Raw genomic sequence first — 18,458 nt, 5'->3', positions numbered from 1 at the left:
CAGGTCAGAGTGACGTAGCAGCGTCTTGACAGCAGGGGGCAGCGCCGAGTCACTGCAGCTCACACTCAGCAGCCGCTCGCTGCCGTCCGTGCTGAGACAATTTGGAATTTTGAAATATTCAAATGTTAGAAATATTCAAATATTAGAAATATTGAAATGCTAGAAATATTGAAATGTTAGAAATATTGAAATGGTCGAAATATTGAAATGGTCGAAATATTGAAATGTTGGACATTTTGCAAATATGAGAAATATTGAAATACTGATCGGTGGGTTTCACGTTTCAGACACTGCTGAGAAGGTCCTGCTGCCACCTGGTGACGGAGGAGTGCAGCAGCGCTCCGCCCTGCACCACCTTCAGCTCCTGGAGGACAGTGCTCAGGTCCACGGAGCTCCTGAGCATCACCTCCACCTTGTGCCTGTAGGGGGCGTCGCCGCTGAGCGCCTGCTGCAGCACGGAGACCCGCCCACTACCTGGGGGGAGGGGGGAGGGCTCAGCTGAAGCCTGATTCACCTCTCACCAGTCATTGACTCCCCCCCTCACCCCGCCCTCACCCCCACTCACCCAGTCCTCCCACCAGCCAGTCATTGACTCCCCCCCTCACCCCGCCCTCACCCCCACTCACCCAGTCCTCCCACCAGCCAGTCGTTGACTCCCCCCTTGACGCTGTCCCAGGAGGTGTGGGGGGAGAACACGGCCATCCCTCCCTCCAGGGCCCGGACGGCCAGGCGCTGCTTCCAGTCCTTCTGGACCAGGCGCTTGATGGGCCGGAACAGCGGGGGGTGGTAGGACACCAGGAGGTCGCAGGACGCCGCCTCCGCCTCCTCCATCACCGCCTCCGTCAGGTCAGTCGTCAACAGGAGGGTACGGACCGGGCGGGGCCGGCTGGGCTCCACCAGCAGGCCCACGTTGTCCCAGGGCTCGGCCAGGGCCAGCGGGGCCAGCTGCTCCAGGACCTCCAGGACCTCCCGCAGCTCCATCAGGCGGCCGGGAGAGGAGGAGCGAGAGAGGGGGCGAGATAGAGGGAGGTGGTGATGGAGGCTGCTCCGGGAGAGGAGAGGTGGAGGGAGGGAAGGACGGTGGGATGAGCGTACAGAAGAGAGGAGAGTCCTGCTGGAGCGGAGAACGGGGTGGAGGCAGGAGTTCCACATGCACCTGGCCCAAAGGAGAGAGGAGTCAGCCAATCAGGAGCCAAGCCCCGCCCCCAGGAGGTGGGGCTTCATTCCATGCAGCAAATTAAGCAACTTTCAAGTTAAAAGGTGTATTTATCACACCTGAGCAGTTGGTGTAAGTTCATCTGAACCGGAATATTATAACAATAACAATAATAATAATAACAATAATAGTTAAAGCTGCAGGCAACAACACACAGGGTTCATTATCGACAGCGATTACAAATTTCCGATTTCCCGTTGAAGCAGCATCGGCCGACGTCACGACGTCGAGTCCTCGCGACACAATCACTAAAACGAGGATCACACCTTAACAAGCTGGGCACAGACCTGCTGCTACTTCCAGTCCAATTTCATCAGATTTTCACTGATTCCTGCTTCGTATTTGGATCCATTTGGATGAAACTTGAACTACAAGATGTGGTTCCATCCAGTAGCATCTACTGCTGCCTATTTACACTACGTGTATTTCTACTACATGCGGCTGTATTCATACTACATCTGGGTGTATTGAACCGCTAGACACATGATTACATTATTATTGTAACCTCATTATCACACATTCATATGACTGAGTACCTTTTGGACTCTAACTAACAACCTCATTATCACACATTCATATGACTGAGTACCTTTCGGACTCTAACTAACAACCTCATTATCACACATTCATATGACTGAGTACCTTTTGGACTCTAACTAACAACCTCATTATCACACATTCATATGACTGAGTACTTTTTGGACTCTAACTAACAACCTCATTATCACACATTCATATGACTGAGTACCTTTCGGACTCTAACTAACAACCTCATTATCACACATTCATATGACTGAGTACCTTTCGGACTCTAACTAACAACCTCATTATCACACATTCATATGACTGAGTACCTTTTGGACTCTAACTAACAACCTCATTATCACACATTCATATGACTGAGTACCTTTTGGACTCTAACTAACAACCTCATTATCACACATTCATATGACTGAGTACCTTTTGGACTCGAACTAACAACCTCATTATCACACATTCATATGACTGAGTACCTTTTGGACTCTAACTAACAACCTCATTATCACACATTCATATGACTGAGTACCTTTTGGACTCTAACTAACAACCTCATTATCACACATTCATATGACTGAGTACCTTTCGGACTCTAACTAACAACCTCATTATCACACATTCATATGACTGAGTACCTTTTGGACTCTAACTAACAACCTCATTATCACACATTCATATGACTGAGTACCTTTTGGACTCTAAGTAACAACCTCATTATCACACATTCATATGACTGAGTACCGTTTGGACTCTAACTAACAACCTCATTATCACACATTCATATGACTGAGTACCTTTTGGACCCGAACTAACAACCTCATTATCACACATTCATATGACTGAGTACCTTTCGGACTCTAACTAACAACCTCATTATCACACATTCATATGACTGAGTACCTTTTGGACTCGAACTAACAACCTCATTATCACACATTCATATGACTGAGTACCTTTCGGACTCTAACTAACAACCTCATTATCACACATTCATATGACTGAGTACCTTTTGGACTCGAACTAACAACCTCATTATCACACATTCATATGACTGAGTACCTTTCGGACTCTAACTAACAACCTCATTATCACACATTCATATGACTGAGTACCTTTTGGACTCGAACTAACAACCTCATTGTGAGTAACGTAAAGAACAAAACACGCGGTGCAACGCACCTGAATGCAGAGCGCCGCTTCCGGGTTCCGGTGTCTGACGTCATGGACGAATGAGCCAATGGCAGCCTCTCTACGTTTTCTTTTCCGTTACTTACTCTTTTTCTTTATTTAATGATATTTTCATCTTTTTTCATAGAACGAAACGTTGTTTTTCTCGCTTCTGTCTTTTAATCCATATCATTCTATCCCCATTCCATTATTTATATGATATCATTTATGTAACTTGTATGATATCATGACTGAAATAAATGAAATAAAACTCTGAGTAAGTCACTGAAATGTGTGAAGGACTAAAAAGCTCTTTATTAGTTTTCTTTACTAGAAATGTTTTGGTTCATTTGAGACGGATCTATATTTGATCTTAAAATGTTCCCTTATTTTTCTTATTTATTTTTACATTGTATTTCGCTTCGTGTCGTTGCTCAATCTGGGGCAGAACACTTTGTCTGAACAACACATGGAAATGTGCTGTTTTTATTTCGCTTCATCATAAAAATAAAAATAAAACTTAATACGTCACAAAAAATAAAAAATAAAAACGACACTTCCGGTCTACTGAGCCAATCAGAGCCTCTGCTTTTTATTTCTTTTTATTCTTTGAATTCATTTCTTTATTTTCCAGGTTTATTATCAGAGCTTGATGAGCTTTTGATGGGTTCACTGAAAGGTAAGTTTTATTGTTTTCTTGTGAAGTTATACCTCAATGTTACATGTTTATAATATCTGGTTGAATGAACTATGCATCATTTTACTGAATATCAACAGAATAAAACACATTGTTCCTGTTCTGCTCCAGTCAAAGTTCCAATGCACTGACGACGCCTTCAATGTTCAAAGCAAGATTATTTTTTATTGTCATGTTTCCACATGAAAAATAATGAATAATAACATATAAGTAATAAAAACACTTTCTAAGGAGGATGGTCCTGCTGCCACAAACTGATCCTCCACAGCAGGGGTCGGGAACCTTTTTGGCTGGAAGAGGCATAAAAGCCAAATATTTCTAAATGTATTTCCTTGTGAGCCATATAATATTTAATAAAATTGAATGCAACTTAATGCATTTTTTAAGTAAGGCATACATTTTTAACGTATAACACATCTCTGAGTACTTCAAAAATAACTATATATACTATATTTCTCTTTATTCCTTTTTACATTACATCGATCAGACGCTTTTATCCAAAGCTACTTACAATTATTCAAACAGCGACGGACGCAGCCATCAGGAGCAATGAGGGGTTAAGTGTCTTGCTCAAGGACACTACAGCATGCTAGCAGGAGGAGCCTGGGATCCAACCAGCAACCTTTACATTACTAGACCACCAGCTCTACCTCCTGACTTGTGGTGCTGCCTGGTTTTGCTGGTGGCCTTGTCGTCTGCTTTGTACGTAGTGAGGTGGAGCTTCATGCTGCCTTGAGGCTCCATCAGTGGCCATGTGGGCGCCCCACGGCCAGGAAGACTCCGCCTCCCTCCCTAAAGCTCCACCTGTGGCAGAGACTCCCACAGGTGGAGCGTGGGCAGGGACCCGGGAGGGGCAGGGCCCCGAGGAAAAGGCCCCGGAGTCTTTCTGTGGTCCGCAGCCGGTGCTTGACTACGCCCCTTTGTCCGCCACATTTATATTTTGAATTTTATTCTCAAAATTGTAATTTATTTGACCTGTTTTACTTCAAAATGACACAGAATAATTATTTATTACTTGTTAATTGTGATGAAAATTTTTAGCTCCGAATTGTCTGCGAGAAATATACCGTCATGGAAAGAGCCGTGATTGTCTGCGAGTCGTAGGTTCCTGAGCCCTGCTCCCGAGGAATGAGGTGTCATTGAAGAGAGAGAGGGAAGGAGAGAAAGAGAGAGAGGGAAAGAGATTAATAAGGATTAGAGGAGGAGAGGTAGCTCTGCATGTTGGATCAAAGCGTTACACACACGTTTATTCCTAATCTCTCTTTTGCCCCCCCGCTCCACCCTCCACCCTCCACCCTCAACCCCCAGCAGCTGTTTCCAGATGTGCAGGGTGTTAGCAATGCTTTACTATCTTTGTTTCACTTTGCTTAATTCGTTTTTCAGCCAGATGTTCCCTCTGTCTGCCTGCTGCAGTGCCTCTCCTCTACTATGACTCTACTCTCCCGCTACTCCAATACAATATCACATCATTGGACTGATCTTTCACTGGTGTTCATAGTATATAGTTATGCTGTTATTTTGGAGGATAACACCCCTCATACGCTGTTATTTTGGAGGATAACACCTCTCATACGCTGTTATTTTGGAGGATAACACCTCTCATACGCTGTTATTTTGGAGGATAACACCTCTCATACGCTGTTATTTTGGAGGATCACACCCCTCATACGCTGTTATTTTGGAGGATAACACCTCTCATACGCTGTTATTTTGGAGGATAACACCTCTCATACGCTGTTATTTTGGAGGATAACACCTCTCATACGCTGTTATTTTGGAGGATAACACCCCTCATACGCTGTTATTTTGGAGGATAACACCTCTCATACGCTGTTATTTTGGAGGATAACACCTCTCATACGCTGTTATTTTGGAGGATAACACCCCTCATACGCTGTTATTTTGGAGGTGTGACGTTTGGGAGCTTTTAGGAGCACGATGTGTCTCCAAATCTGTGTTTGATCCTTTCATCTCTGCAGCATTTTTTTCCTGGAAGCTTAACCAGCGATTGATTTAGGAAAAGCCGATCCTCCCCAGGACCCACGCCCGACCCACGCCCGACCACTGGGTTAAAACATGATGCAAAGCAATTATGAAAATATGGGATCTGAGCAAACATGAGGAAGAGGTGTTGGCGGTGGCGTGGAGCTGGATTGGGCGTGGTCCGCTTTGGGCGTGGTCCGCTTTGGGCGTGGTCCGCTTTGGGAAGAGACGTTTTGAGGGATTAACGCTGTAGCGCGGCGGAAGAATTTCAGATGACGGTGTTTTCTGCCCTCGCTCCGTCCTCATCCGTCCTCTCTGTCAGAATGTGTGTTTTGCATACCAGGGCCAGAGGGTCACGGAGCTCCCATCATGCTTTGCTGCTTTCAAACCGTGACACAGAACTGATTTGGTTCTGGTCGTCTGCCTCTTACCAGAGAGCCTGAGGGTGGGGGCACCATCCACCTGCAAGGAAACAACCTTCTCCACCCCGTCACATCCCCGCTCCCATTGGAACAGGATACTTTGGAGCCTGAACGGACGTTATTATAAATATTTTGAAGACACAAAGTTCTACACACTTGGGGTAGTAGAGGGTTGAGAGGGCTGAAGCTAAACGTGTACGACCTGATACCAGCGTGGAATCGAACACGCTGTGTTCAGACCACGCAGCCCGTTCCATGCAGCTTTGAATCCGATGCGTCGCTTTGAATCCGATGCGTCGTGGAAACAAAACTCTGGCCTCCCAAGCAATGCCGCTCGCATCAGCCAATCAGAAGAGGTGGACGGCTCCAGGTTCAGAAGGTAAAAGCCCTGCAAGGTGGTCCTCCCTGCACTGAGCAGCTGCTTCCACTCAGTTGGAGCTCTGGGCCGATGCTAACTACGTCAGCATGGTTGGAATGCACTTCTACCTTCTCAACACAGACTTCCCACCTCGGCCGATCAGCTGATCAGCCACGATGAGTCCTTTTACTGCAGCCCAACACAAGAGCACAGAGGTGTCCTCTTCTCCTCCTCCTCTTCCCCTCCTCCTCCTCCTCCTCTTCCCCTCCTCCTCTTCTCCTCCTCCTCCTCTTCCCCTCCTCCTCTTCTCCTCCTCCTCCTCTTCTCCTCCTCCTCTTCCCCTCCTCCTCCTCTTCTCCTCCTCCTCCTCTTCTCCTCCTCCTCTTCATCTCCTCCTCTTCCCCTCCTCCTCCTCCTCCTCTTCTCCTCCTCCTCTTCCCCTCCTCCTCCTCCTCTTCCCCTCCTCCTCTTCCCCTCCTCCTCTTCTCCTCCTCCTCCTCTTCTTCTCCTCCTCCTCTTCTCCTCCTCCTCCTCCTCTTCTCCTCCTCCTCTTCTCCTCCTCCTCCTCTTCTCCTCCTCCTCTTCTCCTCCTCCTCCTCTTCTCCTCCTCCTCCTCTTCTCCTCCTCCTCTTCTTCTCCTCCTCTTCCCCTCCTCCTCCTCCTCTTCTCCTCCTCCTCCTCTTCTCCTCCTCCTCTTCTCCTCCTCCTCTTCTCCTCCTCCTCTTCTTCTCCTCCTCTTCCCCTCCTCCTCCTCCTCTTCTCCTCCTCCTCCTCTTCTCCTCCTCTTCCCCTCCTCCTCCTCCTCTTCTTCTCCTCCTCTTCTCCTCCTCCTCTTCTCCTCTTCTCCTCCTCCTCCTCTTCCCCTCCTCCTCTTCTCCTCCTCCTCCTCTTCTCCTCCTCCTCTTCTCCTCCTCCTCTTCCCCTCCTCCTCCTCTTCTCCTCCTCCTCCTCTTCTCCTCCTCCTCTTCATCTCCTCCTCTTCCCCTCCTCCTCCTCCTCCTCTTCTCCTCCTCCTCTTCCCCTCCTCCTCCTCCTCTTCCCCTCCTCCTCTTCCCCTCCTCCTCTTCTCCTCCTCCTCCTCTTCTTCTCCTCCTCCTCTTCTCCTCCTCCTCCTCCTCTTCTCCTCCTCCTCTTCTCCTCCTCCTCCTCTTCTCCTCCTCCTCTTCTCCTCCTCCTCCTCTTCTCCTCCTCCTCCTCTTCTCCTCCTCCTCTTCTTCTCCTCCTCTTCCCCTCCTCCTCCTCCTCTTCTCCTCCTCCTCCTCTTCTCCTCCTCCTCTTCTCCTCCTCCTCTTCTCCTCCTCCTCTTCTTCTCCTCCTCTTCCCCTCCTCCTCCTCCTCTTCTCCTCCTCCTCCTCTTCTCCTCCTCTTCCCCTCCTCCTCCTCCTCTTCTTCTCCTCCTCTTCTCCTCCTCCTCTTCTCCTCTTCTCCTCCTCCTCCTCTTCCCCTCCTCCTCTTCTCCTCCTCCTCCTCTTCTCCTCCTCCTCTTCTCCTCCTCCTCTTCCCCTCCTCCTCCTCTTCTCCTCCTCCTCCTCTTCTCCTCCTCCTCTTCATCTCCTCCTCTTCCCCTCCTCCTCCTCCTCCTCTTCTCCTCCTCCTCTTCCCCTCCTCCTCCTCCTCCTCCTCTTCCCCTCCTCCTCTTCTCCTCCTCCTCCTCTTCTTCTCCTCCTCCTCTTCTCCTCCTCCTCCTCCTCTTCTCCTCCTCCTCTTCTCCTCCTCCTCCTCTTCTCCTCCTCCTCTTCTCCTCCTCCTCCTCTTCTCCTCCTCCTCCTCTTCTCCTCCTCCTCTTCTTCTCCTCCTCTTCCCCTCCTCCTCCTCCTCTTCTCCTCCTCCTCCTCTTCTCCTCCTCTTCCCCTCCTCCTCCTCCTCTTCTTCTCCTCCTCTTCTCCTCCTCCTCTTCTCCTCTTCTCCTCCTCCTCCTCATCTTCTCCTCTTCCTCTTCTTTCTCCTCCTTCCAGGCTCATTCGCGTGACATCATTCTCACAAACTCTGTGGAAACAGTAGAGGATGGAATGCAGGCTCCGCTGCTTCAGAAGCATGATTGTGATGCTGACAGAGCTAGTGCTAATGCTAACTGGCTACCTGGCTATCTGGCTATCTGGCTAACTGGCTACCTGGCTAACTGCCTACCTGGCTATCTGGCTACCTGGCTACCTGGCTAACTGGCTAACTGGCTAACTGGCTACCTGGCTAACTGGCTACCTGGCTACCTGGCTACCTGGCTAACTGGCTAACCGGTTACCTTCGAAGTCCACGGTTCCGTCGCCGTTGTTGTCCGCCTCCCGCACGATGGCGTCGATCTCGCGCCGGTTCATGTGCTCACCCATCAGCTTGGTCATGGCCAAGCGCAGCTCGTTCGTGGTGATCTCTCCATCACCATCCATGTCAAACTGATACAATAGAGAAGGGTAGAGTAGAGATCGAGTAGTGTATGAGCAGAGTAGAGTAGAGGTAGGTTAGAAAAGAAGAAACAGTCTTTAATTGTCACACGACACTCCACAACACATGCTTGCACACACACACATGCACATGCTTTGATGGTGCTGGTGAAATGGCTCCTCTGCATTGAACCATCCTGGCTTGTCCTTCCTCCGGGGGCACAGCCAGGAGCAGGGGGCAGCGTACGTGGACGCGCCCGGGGACCAGGTGATAAGTGTCCATCGCTGGTCACACCATGATGGTGCATGTTTTTGGTGGGGGTCCTTACTGACGTGAGGTGGAGGAAACCCCATGTGAGCACGGGGAGAACATGCAAACTCCAAGGCTCCAAGGCTCCTGTTTTTTGGAAGATAACCCGCCGGAGCACGGTGCCAACAGCGCCCCAGGCGGGAATCAAACCCAGGATCTTCTTGCTGTGAGGCAGCAGTGCAATGCACTGCGCCACCGTGCCTAGAGGTAGAGTAGAGGGAGAGTAGAGTAGAGTAGAGGTAGAGTAGTGGCGAGACTGCCACAGCTATATTCAACCTCTAACGTCGTCCTCAGCGCCGACATCTTCCAACATTTGGAACCACGACGGATAACACCGCTACACGAAAGCGGAGACAAACGACCCGAAAACTACCGTGGGATCTGTGTCAACAGCAGCCTCAGGGAAGTCCTCTCTACGATCATGATCCAGAGACGCTACAGCTCCAGACTGAATCACACAACGGATGGTGTCTCCCCCCTTAGCGCCCAAATTGACGACCAACTGATCAAAAGCAAAATATTCTCCTGCTTTGTTGACGTGAAAAAAGCCTTTTCTTCTATCGGACACGAGCGTCTGCTGTATCAACTTTTACAAAGTGTTGTCGTGGGGAGAAACCTACGTCATAAACTTCACGTACACATACAAGTGTGCAGTCAAGATCGACAAAAACAGACTTTCCCCAAAGGGTCAGACAAGGATGTAGCTTGAGCCCCACCCTCCTCAACATCTACATCACTGAGGTGGCGAGGGCATTGGAGCGCCCTGCAGCGCCTGGCATCCGCCTGGCATCCGCCTCGCCGACACAAGTCAAACGCCTCCTGTTTGCAGACCCTCGGGTGCTCCTGCCCCCGACCAAGGAAGGGCTACAACAGCAGTTACATCTTCTGCACCGATTCTCCCAGACGTAGCCCTGACATTCGATCTGACCGAGACGAATCATATTCCAAAAAAAGGCCAGTGTCTAAAACCACAGCCTTCAGAACTTTCTAGATACTGTTGCTCCAGAACATACACAACAACACTGGACCTGAACAACAGCACCACAGGTAACTTCAACCAAGCAGTGAACCACCTGAGGGACAAGGCCACAAGGGCTTTCTACGCCATCGAAAGGAACATCAAACTGGACATCCCCACTCAAATCTGCCTTCAAATATTGGACTCGGTAATAGAACCGTTTCCCTGGCTGCCAGGTCTGGGGTTCACTCACCAACCAAGACTTTACAAAATGGGACCAACACCAAATTGAAACGCTGCAGAATTCTGCAAAAAAACGTTCTACCAGTCCAACGAAAACCGCAAATAATGCATGCAGAGCAGAATTAGGATGAAACCCATTAATTATAAAAATTCAAAAGAGATCATTTCAATTTCATTGCCACCTAAAAGGAAGTGACCCTGACACGCCCCCTAACAGAGCCCGATCTCCAGAGAGACTGTAGGGAGGAGCCCCTCAGCCAGGAAGCCCAGGAGACCAAAGCAAATGAGCAGAAAACAAAAACCAAACTACTAAGTCCAACTACACACTAGAAAGCATCAGCAAAAAACAGCAAACTGGAACAAACTGGAACAAACTGGAACAGACTGGAACAGACTGGAACAGACTGGAATGCATTTAGCCCTAAAGAGAGAACAGTCAGCATCAGGTGACCTGACCTGTAGACGATCCAAAAACAAAGGAAGTCCTTGAGGATGTACAGACTCGGTGAACACAGCCTGGCCGTGGGGGGAGGCCGCCACAGGCAGACCTGGCAACCCAGATCTGGCAACCCAGAGAGGAAAGACCGTGCACCCACTGCACACAGCAGGAGGTGGAAACCCGGCTGCACTGCCAACTGTAGCAGGACCTCAGAGACGCACGGCGGCAGGAGGACAAGCAGCGAAAGGTCTGGAAAACAACGTCATCGTCTGCTGCTGTGAGCGGAGACGACGTCCAACGATGACAAGCACCGTGAAGACTGAGCGGCACATGTGACCTCTGCACATAGACACACTAACTGTACATACATACACAACAAATGGTTTTGATAACACAACAATATTTGCAGCATCCACATTTAATCACTACACTTATATTTACTATTTACTTGTTATTTAACTGCAACTGTACATTTTTATATTTTACTTGAAGTTATTTCTGATTCACTATTCTTGCATGTTTGGACATTTACTTTGTTTTTCTTGTTTCGTTGTTTCATTTTGACACTTGCGTTGGCAATTGAAACGACTGTTTCTATGGAAATAGAGAACCTTCAAATTGAAAAATTGATTTGAGTAGAGTAGAATGAGTTGATTGAAGTACAAAGAATATAAAGTTATACAACATGTTGTGTTCTTCCGTCTCACCTCCTTGAAAGCGTCCTTCAGCTCCTTCATGCCGATCATGCCGGCCGTCTCAGCCAGGAGTTTGGGAGCCATGAGCTCCACAAAGTCCTCAAAGTCCACCCTACCCCCCACTGAGAGGAGGAGGAGAAGGAGGAGGAGAGAGAGGAGGTGGTCCTTCAATGGGACCAGGGACACGTGTGATCCGATACACGTGTCCTTGAACTCTATGTGTCCCTGACGTCCATGTGTCCCTGAACTCCATGCGTCCCTGAACTCCATGCATCCCTGAACTCCATGCGTCCCTGATCTCTATTCATCCTTGAACTCCATGCGTCCCTGACCTCCATGCGTCCCTGACCTCCATGCGTCCCTGACCTCCATGCGTCCCTGACCTCCATGGGTCCCTGACCTCTATTCATCCTTGAACTCCATGTGTCCCTGACCTCCATGCGTCCCTGACCTCTATTCATCCTTGAACTCCATGCGTCCCTGACGTCCATGTGTCCCTGAACTCCATGCGTCCCTGACCTCCATGCGTCCCTGACCTCTATTCATCCTTGAACTCCATGCGTCCCTGACGTCCATGTGTCCCTGAACTCCATGCGTCCCTGACCTCCATGCGTCCCTGACCTCTATTCATCCTTGAACTCCATGCGTCCCTGACCTCCATGCGTCCCTGACCTCCATGGGTCCCTGACCTCTATTCATCCTTGAACTCCATGTGTCCCTGACCTCCATGGGTCCCTGACCTCTATTCATCCTTGAACTCCAATGCGTCCCTGACCTCCATGCGTCCCTGACCTCCATGGGTCCCTGAACTCCATGCGTCCCTGAACTCCATGTGTCCCTGACCTCCATGTGTCCCCGACCTCCATGCATCCCTGACCTCTATTCATCCTTGAACTCCATGTGTCCCTGACCTCCATGGGTCCCTGAACTCCATGTTTCCCTGACCTCTATTCATCCTTGAACTCCAATGCGTCCCTGACCTCCATGCGTCCCTGACCTCCATGTGTCCCTGACCTCCATGCATCCCTGACCTCTATTCATCGTTGAACTCCATGTGTCTCTGTTCCCATGCGTCTCTGACCTCCATGTGTCCCTGACCTCCATGCATCCCTGACCTCTATTCATCCTTGAACTCCATGTGTCCCTGACCTCCATATGTCCCTGAACTCCATGTGTCCCTGACGTCCATATGTCCCTGAACTCCATGTGTCCCTGACCTCCATGTGACCCTGGCCTCCATGTGTCCCTGACCTCCATGTGTCCCTGACCTCTATTCATCCTTGATCTCCATGGGTCCCTGACCTCCATGACTCAGTACCTCCCTCTCTTGCTGAATGATCTTGTACTTGTATGTGTACTTCTATTTGTACATGTACTCATACTTGTATTTGTATGTGTACTTGTACTTGAATGTTTACTTGTACATATACTTGAATGTGTACTTGTACTTTTATGTGTAATTGTACTTGTACTTGCATGTGTACTTGTACCTGTACCTATACTTCTACCTGTACTTGTATGTGTACTTGTACCTGTACTTGTACTTGTATGTGTTCTTGTATGTGTAGACGTACTTGTACTTGTTAGAAGCTTGGCATTGGACTCACAGTTCATGTTGATGTTCTGGTATGTGTACTTATATGTGTGGATGTACTTGTACTTGTACTTGTAGGAAGCTTGGCGTTGGACTCACAGTTCATGTTGATGTTCTGGTATGTGTACTTATATGTGTGGATGTACTTGTACTTGTACTTGTACTTGTAGTAAGCTTGGCGTTGGACTCACATTTACATTTAGTCATTTATCAGACGCTTTTATCCAAAGCGACTTACAAGGGAGAATAACATTCAGCTACATTGCGACAGAGATTAGTGTAACAACAACATTGGTGTAACAATAAATACTGCAAGGTGGTGCTAAGTAATTGTAGGTTAGGACAGGAGGTACTCACTGAAGAGCTGGGTCTAAAAGTGCTTCTTAAAGCACAGTTCATATTGATGTTCTGGTATGTGTACTCGTATGTGTGGATGTACTTGTACTTGTACGAAGCTTGGCGTTGGACTCACAGTTCATGTTGATGTTCTGGTATGTGTACTCGTATGTGTGGATGTACTTGTACTTGTACGAAGCTTGGCGTTGGACTCACAGTTCATGTTGATGTTCTGGTATGTGTACTTGTATGTGTGGATGTACTTGTACTTGTACTTGTACTTGTAGTAAGCTTGGCGTTGGACTCACAGTTCATATTGATGTTCTGGTATGTGCACTCGTATGTGTGGATGTACTTGTACTTGAATGTGTACTTGTAGGAAGCTTGGCGTTGGACTCACAGTTCATGTTGATGTTCTGGTATGTGTACTTGTATGTGTGGATGTACTTGTACTTGTACGAAGCTTGGTGTTGGACTCACAGTTCATGTTGATGTTCTGGTATGTGTACTTGTATGTGTGGATGTACTTGTACTTGAATGTGTACTTGTAGTAAGCTTGGCGTTGGACTCACAGTTCATGTTGATGTTCTGGTATCTGTACTCGTATGTGTGGATGTTCTTGTACTTGTACGAAGCTTGGTGTTGGACTCACAGTTCATGTTGATGTTCTGGTATGTGTACTTGTATGTGTGGATGTACTTGTACTTGTACTTGTACTTGTAGTAAGCTTGGCGTTGGACTCACAGTTCAGGTTGATGTTCTGGTATGTGTACTTGTATGTGTGGATGTACTTGTACTTGTACTTGTAGGAAGCTTGGCATTGGACTCACAGTTCATGTTGATGTTCTGGTACGTGTCCTCGTATGTGTGGATGTACTTGTACTTGTAGTAAGCTTGGCGTTGAACTCACAGTACATGTTGATGTTCTGGTATGTGAACTTGTATGTGTGGATGTACTTGTACCTGTACTTGTAGGAAGCTTGGCGTTGGACTCACAGTTCATGTTGATGTTCTGGCTCAGCTCGATCAGCTCCATCTCCGTGGGCATGTAGCCCATGGTCCTCATCAGGTTGCCCAGGTCCTTGCAGCTGATCAGGCCGTCCTTGTCCTTGTCGAACTCGTTGAAGGCCTCGCGGAGCTCTGCGGAGGACAGGTGTGAGGACGCTCTGCAGGCGTTCGCTGACGTTCAACCGCTTCTACGTGTGAGAATAATCGAACGTTGTGTTTACCGTCGATCTCATCCTCGGCCAGTTGTCGCGCCTGGAAGCAGAAACAAAGACGTGAGGGGTCTTGAAACACGTCGGGTGTCTTGTTTTCAAGGACCGCGTCAGTAAAAGAATTGAAGTTATTTGACTGATTTGACATTTGTTGAATAAACTGCGGCTTAATGACGACTTAAATCAACAATAAGTTCATTAGTATTATATTTGATCATGCATCATTATTGATTATATACTGTATATATGTATGTCATAAACAGATAGATATTCCTCTTAGCTTCTCGTTGTATATTTATACTTTTTGTTACTTATCATTAATTTTGTATTTTTTATTACTTACAATGTTCTTTCCCCCCCGCAGGAAGATGCAGGCTGCTCCCAAACTCATCTCTGAGGAGACACCACACATGCACTGCCTGTTATTGATTGATATTGATATTGACATGAAATATTGATATTGATATTGATTTTGATATGATGGTGAGAGCAGAATGAAAAATAACTTGATAAATTGACTCCAAACCACATTCAATTGGAGACACTTTCCAAGGACAAATCAACTGTTGATCATTAAATGACCACGTTTTTACAGTTCAAGCTTTTTGCAGCGTACACTGAAATAATCATTGGATCAATGAAGAAAAAACTTGATTTCATTTATTTTTCAATTTAAAATCTGCATCATTTCTCAATTTCAAATGGACATTGAAAGAACGTTGACAAAATACAGTTAACAATAAAAATAAACAAGAAAGCAGTAATCCCTTGTATTCAAATGTAAATATATGAATATATAAACATATAAACATATACTGTATGCCCAAATTTGTATATATACAAAGTTTGTCATTTCTGAACTGGATGCAACTACTCCGTTTGGGTTGAAGTAGGAGGTTTCTTCAGGTTCCTTGTTCTCCGTCCGTCCTCACCTTCCTCCTCTTTGTGTCCTGTAGCAGAAGGAGTCTCTTCACCCGGGGTCCTGGTCCTGCTCCCCGAGGTCCTCCTGCCTCCTGGTCCTGTCCCGCCGGAGGGCTGCGGCTCTGCCCTCCGTGTCTACCCGATGGAGCTGACGGAGCTGCAGGATGCAGGGTGATGCTCTGCAGGATGATGCCGTGCAGCAGATCAGCAGCTGATAAGCAGGATGGAAGGTCTGGCGCGGTCCGCCCCCCGCTACGTCACCGCACTGTGGGCTTACCTCCGCTGGGTCTGGTGACGGGGTCAAAGGTCAGATCCTCTGTTAAATACAGGTCACAACACAAAGGATAATTGACCTCCAACTGGGAGAAAGGGGATTATTTATTCATGTTTCATCATCTTTAAAGATCCAAAATAAACAAGGAAGGAGCAGCTTCAGTTCAGCTCAGGTCTTTATTTTCTCTCCAGGGGAAGAACAAACTGTCAGAACAGAGGACAGAAAGACTTGAAGGATCCAAGGGAACAGTAAAACAATCAAAAAGGAAAGAGTTCCTCAGCATCTGTCCAGAAGAACTGGTTGGTGGGGAAGGTTCTACCGAGCGGTTCGATGATTCAACTCTGTAGATGTAGAAGGTAGGATCTTGAAATGTTCCAGGAATGAGGATCATTTGAACCTTGGGGAACCTGAACCTCCATTCTGAGGGGAGAAGGTCCAGAAGGTCCTGAAGGAGAAGGCCTAGAACATCCAGAGGGTCCCGAGGGGATAAGGTCCAGTTCCTCTAGAAGGCGACAGTCAGAACCTCCAGGATGGACCTTGGAGCCTGAAGGTTATACTTAAATGAACCCTAACCCCTGGAGTTCATATTTCAATGTACATTTGTGCATTATTATTATTATTATTATTTTTTTTTTATTTTTTTTTATAAATAATAATAATAATAATAATAATAATAATAATAATAATAATAATAATAATAATAATCAGAAGAAGAAGAAGAATGTGCATTCTTCTAATTTAATGCCTGTTACTGTAAACACAGTGAAGCAGCATCTGGAAGTTTTAACGCTGCAGATCAACCATAATATAATAGAGTTATGTAATATAACATAATATAATATAATTATATAGTATAAAATAATATAATAGAATGTAATGTAATTTAATATAATGTAATATAACATAATATCTTATAATATTATATAGTATAATATTATATGATATTACATAATATAATAGTAGTAATCAGCAGTTTGAATGTTTGTCATTATTTCTACTGAAGAATAAATAAATATGAATAAATCCTCCTGATGACAGCGAATATCACTGCGTTCTATGAAAGGCTCCGCCCTCTAGCTTGGTCTTTATTGGTGCTAGGGAAGCCAATCAGGACGGAGCTGGAGGGCGGAGCTTTGTGAAGTCAATGTTGAGTGAGCGCACGCAATCTATGGTTATTATCTGCTATTGATTACATTTACCAGAAGAACAGATTAGCTGTTCCATGAAACGCTCCCATGCCTCCTGTTCATTGGCTGGATCATCTGGGTCCCGTGACGCCGGGTCCCCGGGTCCAGATGTCCAGGCGTCTCACCCCCCCCCCCCCCGGCCCCCACTGTCCTCTTATGTAAATTAATCAGAAATCTGTTTCATAAGAACCATAATCCTCTGGGCGACGGCCCAGCAGGAACTGGTGAACTGTCATTCTGATGGGAGGGGGCAAGAGGATGGAAGGACGAGGGGAGGACGAGGAGGATGAGGGGAGGATGAGAGGGGGACAAGGGGGATAGAGAGGGACAAGGGGAGGACGAGAGAGGGACAAGGGGGATAGAGAGGGACAAGGGGAGGACAAGGGGGATAGAGAGGGACAAGGGGGATAGAGAGGGACAAGGGGAGGACAAGGGGGATAGAGAGGGACAAGGGGAGGACGAGAGGGAGACGAGAGGGGGGCGAGAGGAGGACGAGAGGGGACGAAGGGGGGCGAGAGGAGGACGAGAGGAGGACGAAAGGGGGACGAGAGGAGGACGAGAGTGGGACGAGAGGGGGACGAGAGGGTGAAGAGAGGGGGACGAGAGGGTGAAGAGAGGGTGAAGAGGGGAGGGCGAGGGGAGGATGAGAGGGGGCGAGAGGGGGACAAGGGGAGGACGAGAGGGGGACAAAAGGAGGACGAAAGGGGGACAAGAGGTGGACAAGGGGAGGACGAGAGGTGGACGAGAGGGGGACAAGGGGAGGACGAGAGGGAGGGCGAGAGGGGGACAAGGTGAGGACGAGAGGGGGGCGAGAGGGGGACAAGGGGAGGACGAGAGGGGGGCGAGAGGGGGACGAGAGGGGGGCGAGAGGGGAACAGGGGGAGGACGAGAGGGGGGCGAGAGGGGGACAAGGGGAGGATGAGAGGGGGACGAGAGGAGGACGAGAGGGGGACAAGGGGAGGACGAGAGGGAGGGCGAGAGGGGGACAAGGGGAGGACGAGAGGGGGGCGAGAGGGGGACAAGGGGAGGACGAGAGGGGGACAAAGGGAGGACGAGAGGGGGACGAGAGGGTCACGAGAGGGGGACGAGAGGGGGACAAGGGGAGGACGAGAGGGGGGCGAGAGGGGGACGAGAGGGGGACAAGGGGAGGACGAGAGGGGGACGAGAGGGGGACAAGGGGAGGACGAGAGGGGGACGAGAGGGGGACAAGGGGAGGACGAGAGTGGGGCGAGAGGGGGACAAGGGGAGGACGATAGGGGGACGAGAGGGGGACGAGAGGAGGAGGAAAGGAGGACGAGAGGGGGGCAAGAGGGGGACGAGAGGGGGACAAGGGGAGGACGAGAGGAGGTCAAGAGGGGGGCGAGAGGGGGACGAGAGGAGGACGAGAGGGGGACAAAAGGAGGATGAAAGGGGGACAAGAGGGACAAGGGGAGGATGAGAGGGGGATGAGAGGGTCACGAGAGGGGGACGAGAGGGGGACAAGGGGAGGACGAGAGGGGGCCGAGAGGGGGACGAGAGGGGGACAAGGG

At 48.5% G+C, this 18,458-nt stretch overlaps 2 protein-coding genes across 2 annotated transcripts in view; both read right to left on the bottom strand.

Moving 5' to 3' along the window:
• Positions 1–2,955, bottom strand: part of nif3l1 (NIF3 NGG1 interacting factor 3-like 1) — a 3,756-nt gene extending 801 nt beyond the window's left edge. The window contains exons 1-4 of the mRNA XM_080021543.1: positions 2,933–2,955; positions 627–1,156; positions 315–474; positions 1–91 (exon numbers count right to left, since the gene is read on the bottom strand). The exon at positions 1–91 is cut by the window's left edge and continues 27 nt beyond it. Of these exons, the coding sequence (XP_079877669.1) occupies positions 1–91; positions 315–474; positions 627–1,152 (777 nt within the window). The 5' untranslated portion in view covers positions 1,153–1,156; positions 2,933–2,955. The remainder of the gene's footprint in view (positions 92–314; positions 475–626; positions 1,157–2,932) is intronic.
• A 5,369-nt stretch (positions 2,956–8,324) lies between these two features.
• On the bottom strand, positions 8,325–14,938 carry cabp5a (calcium binding protein 5a; the record flags this gene model as incomplete). The annotated part of the gene is made up of 6 exons (XM_080021065.1): positions 8,325–8,366; positions 8,620–8,767; positions 11,413–11,522; positions 14,327–14,470; positions 14,560–14,590; positions 14,891–14,938. The coding sequence occupies 6 exons, from the start codon at positions 14,936–14,938 to the stop codon at positions 8,338–8,340; spliced, it is 510 nt and encodes a 169-aa protein (XP_079877191.1). The 3' UTR covers positions 8,325–8,337.
• Positions 14,939–18,458: the final 3,520 nt, after the last annotated feature.

Source organism: Zeus faber (assembly GCF_960531495.2).
Source record: "Zeus faber genome assembly, chromosome: 20".
NCBI lineage: Eukaryota > Metazoa > Chordata > Actinopteri > Zeiformes > Zeidae > Zeus > Zeus faber.
Note: the sequence above shows the minus strand (reverse complement) of the source record. Positions and strands in the feature narration are given on the sequence as shown.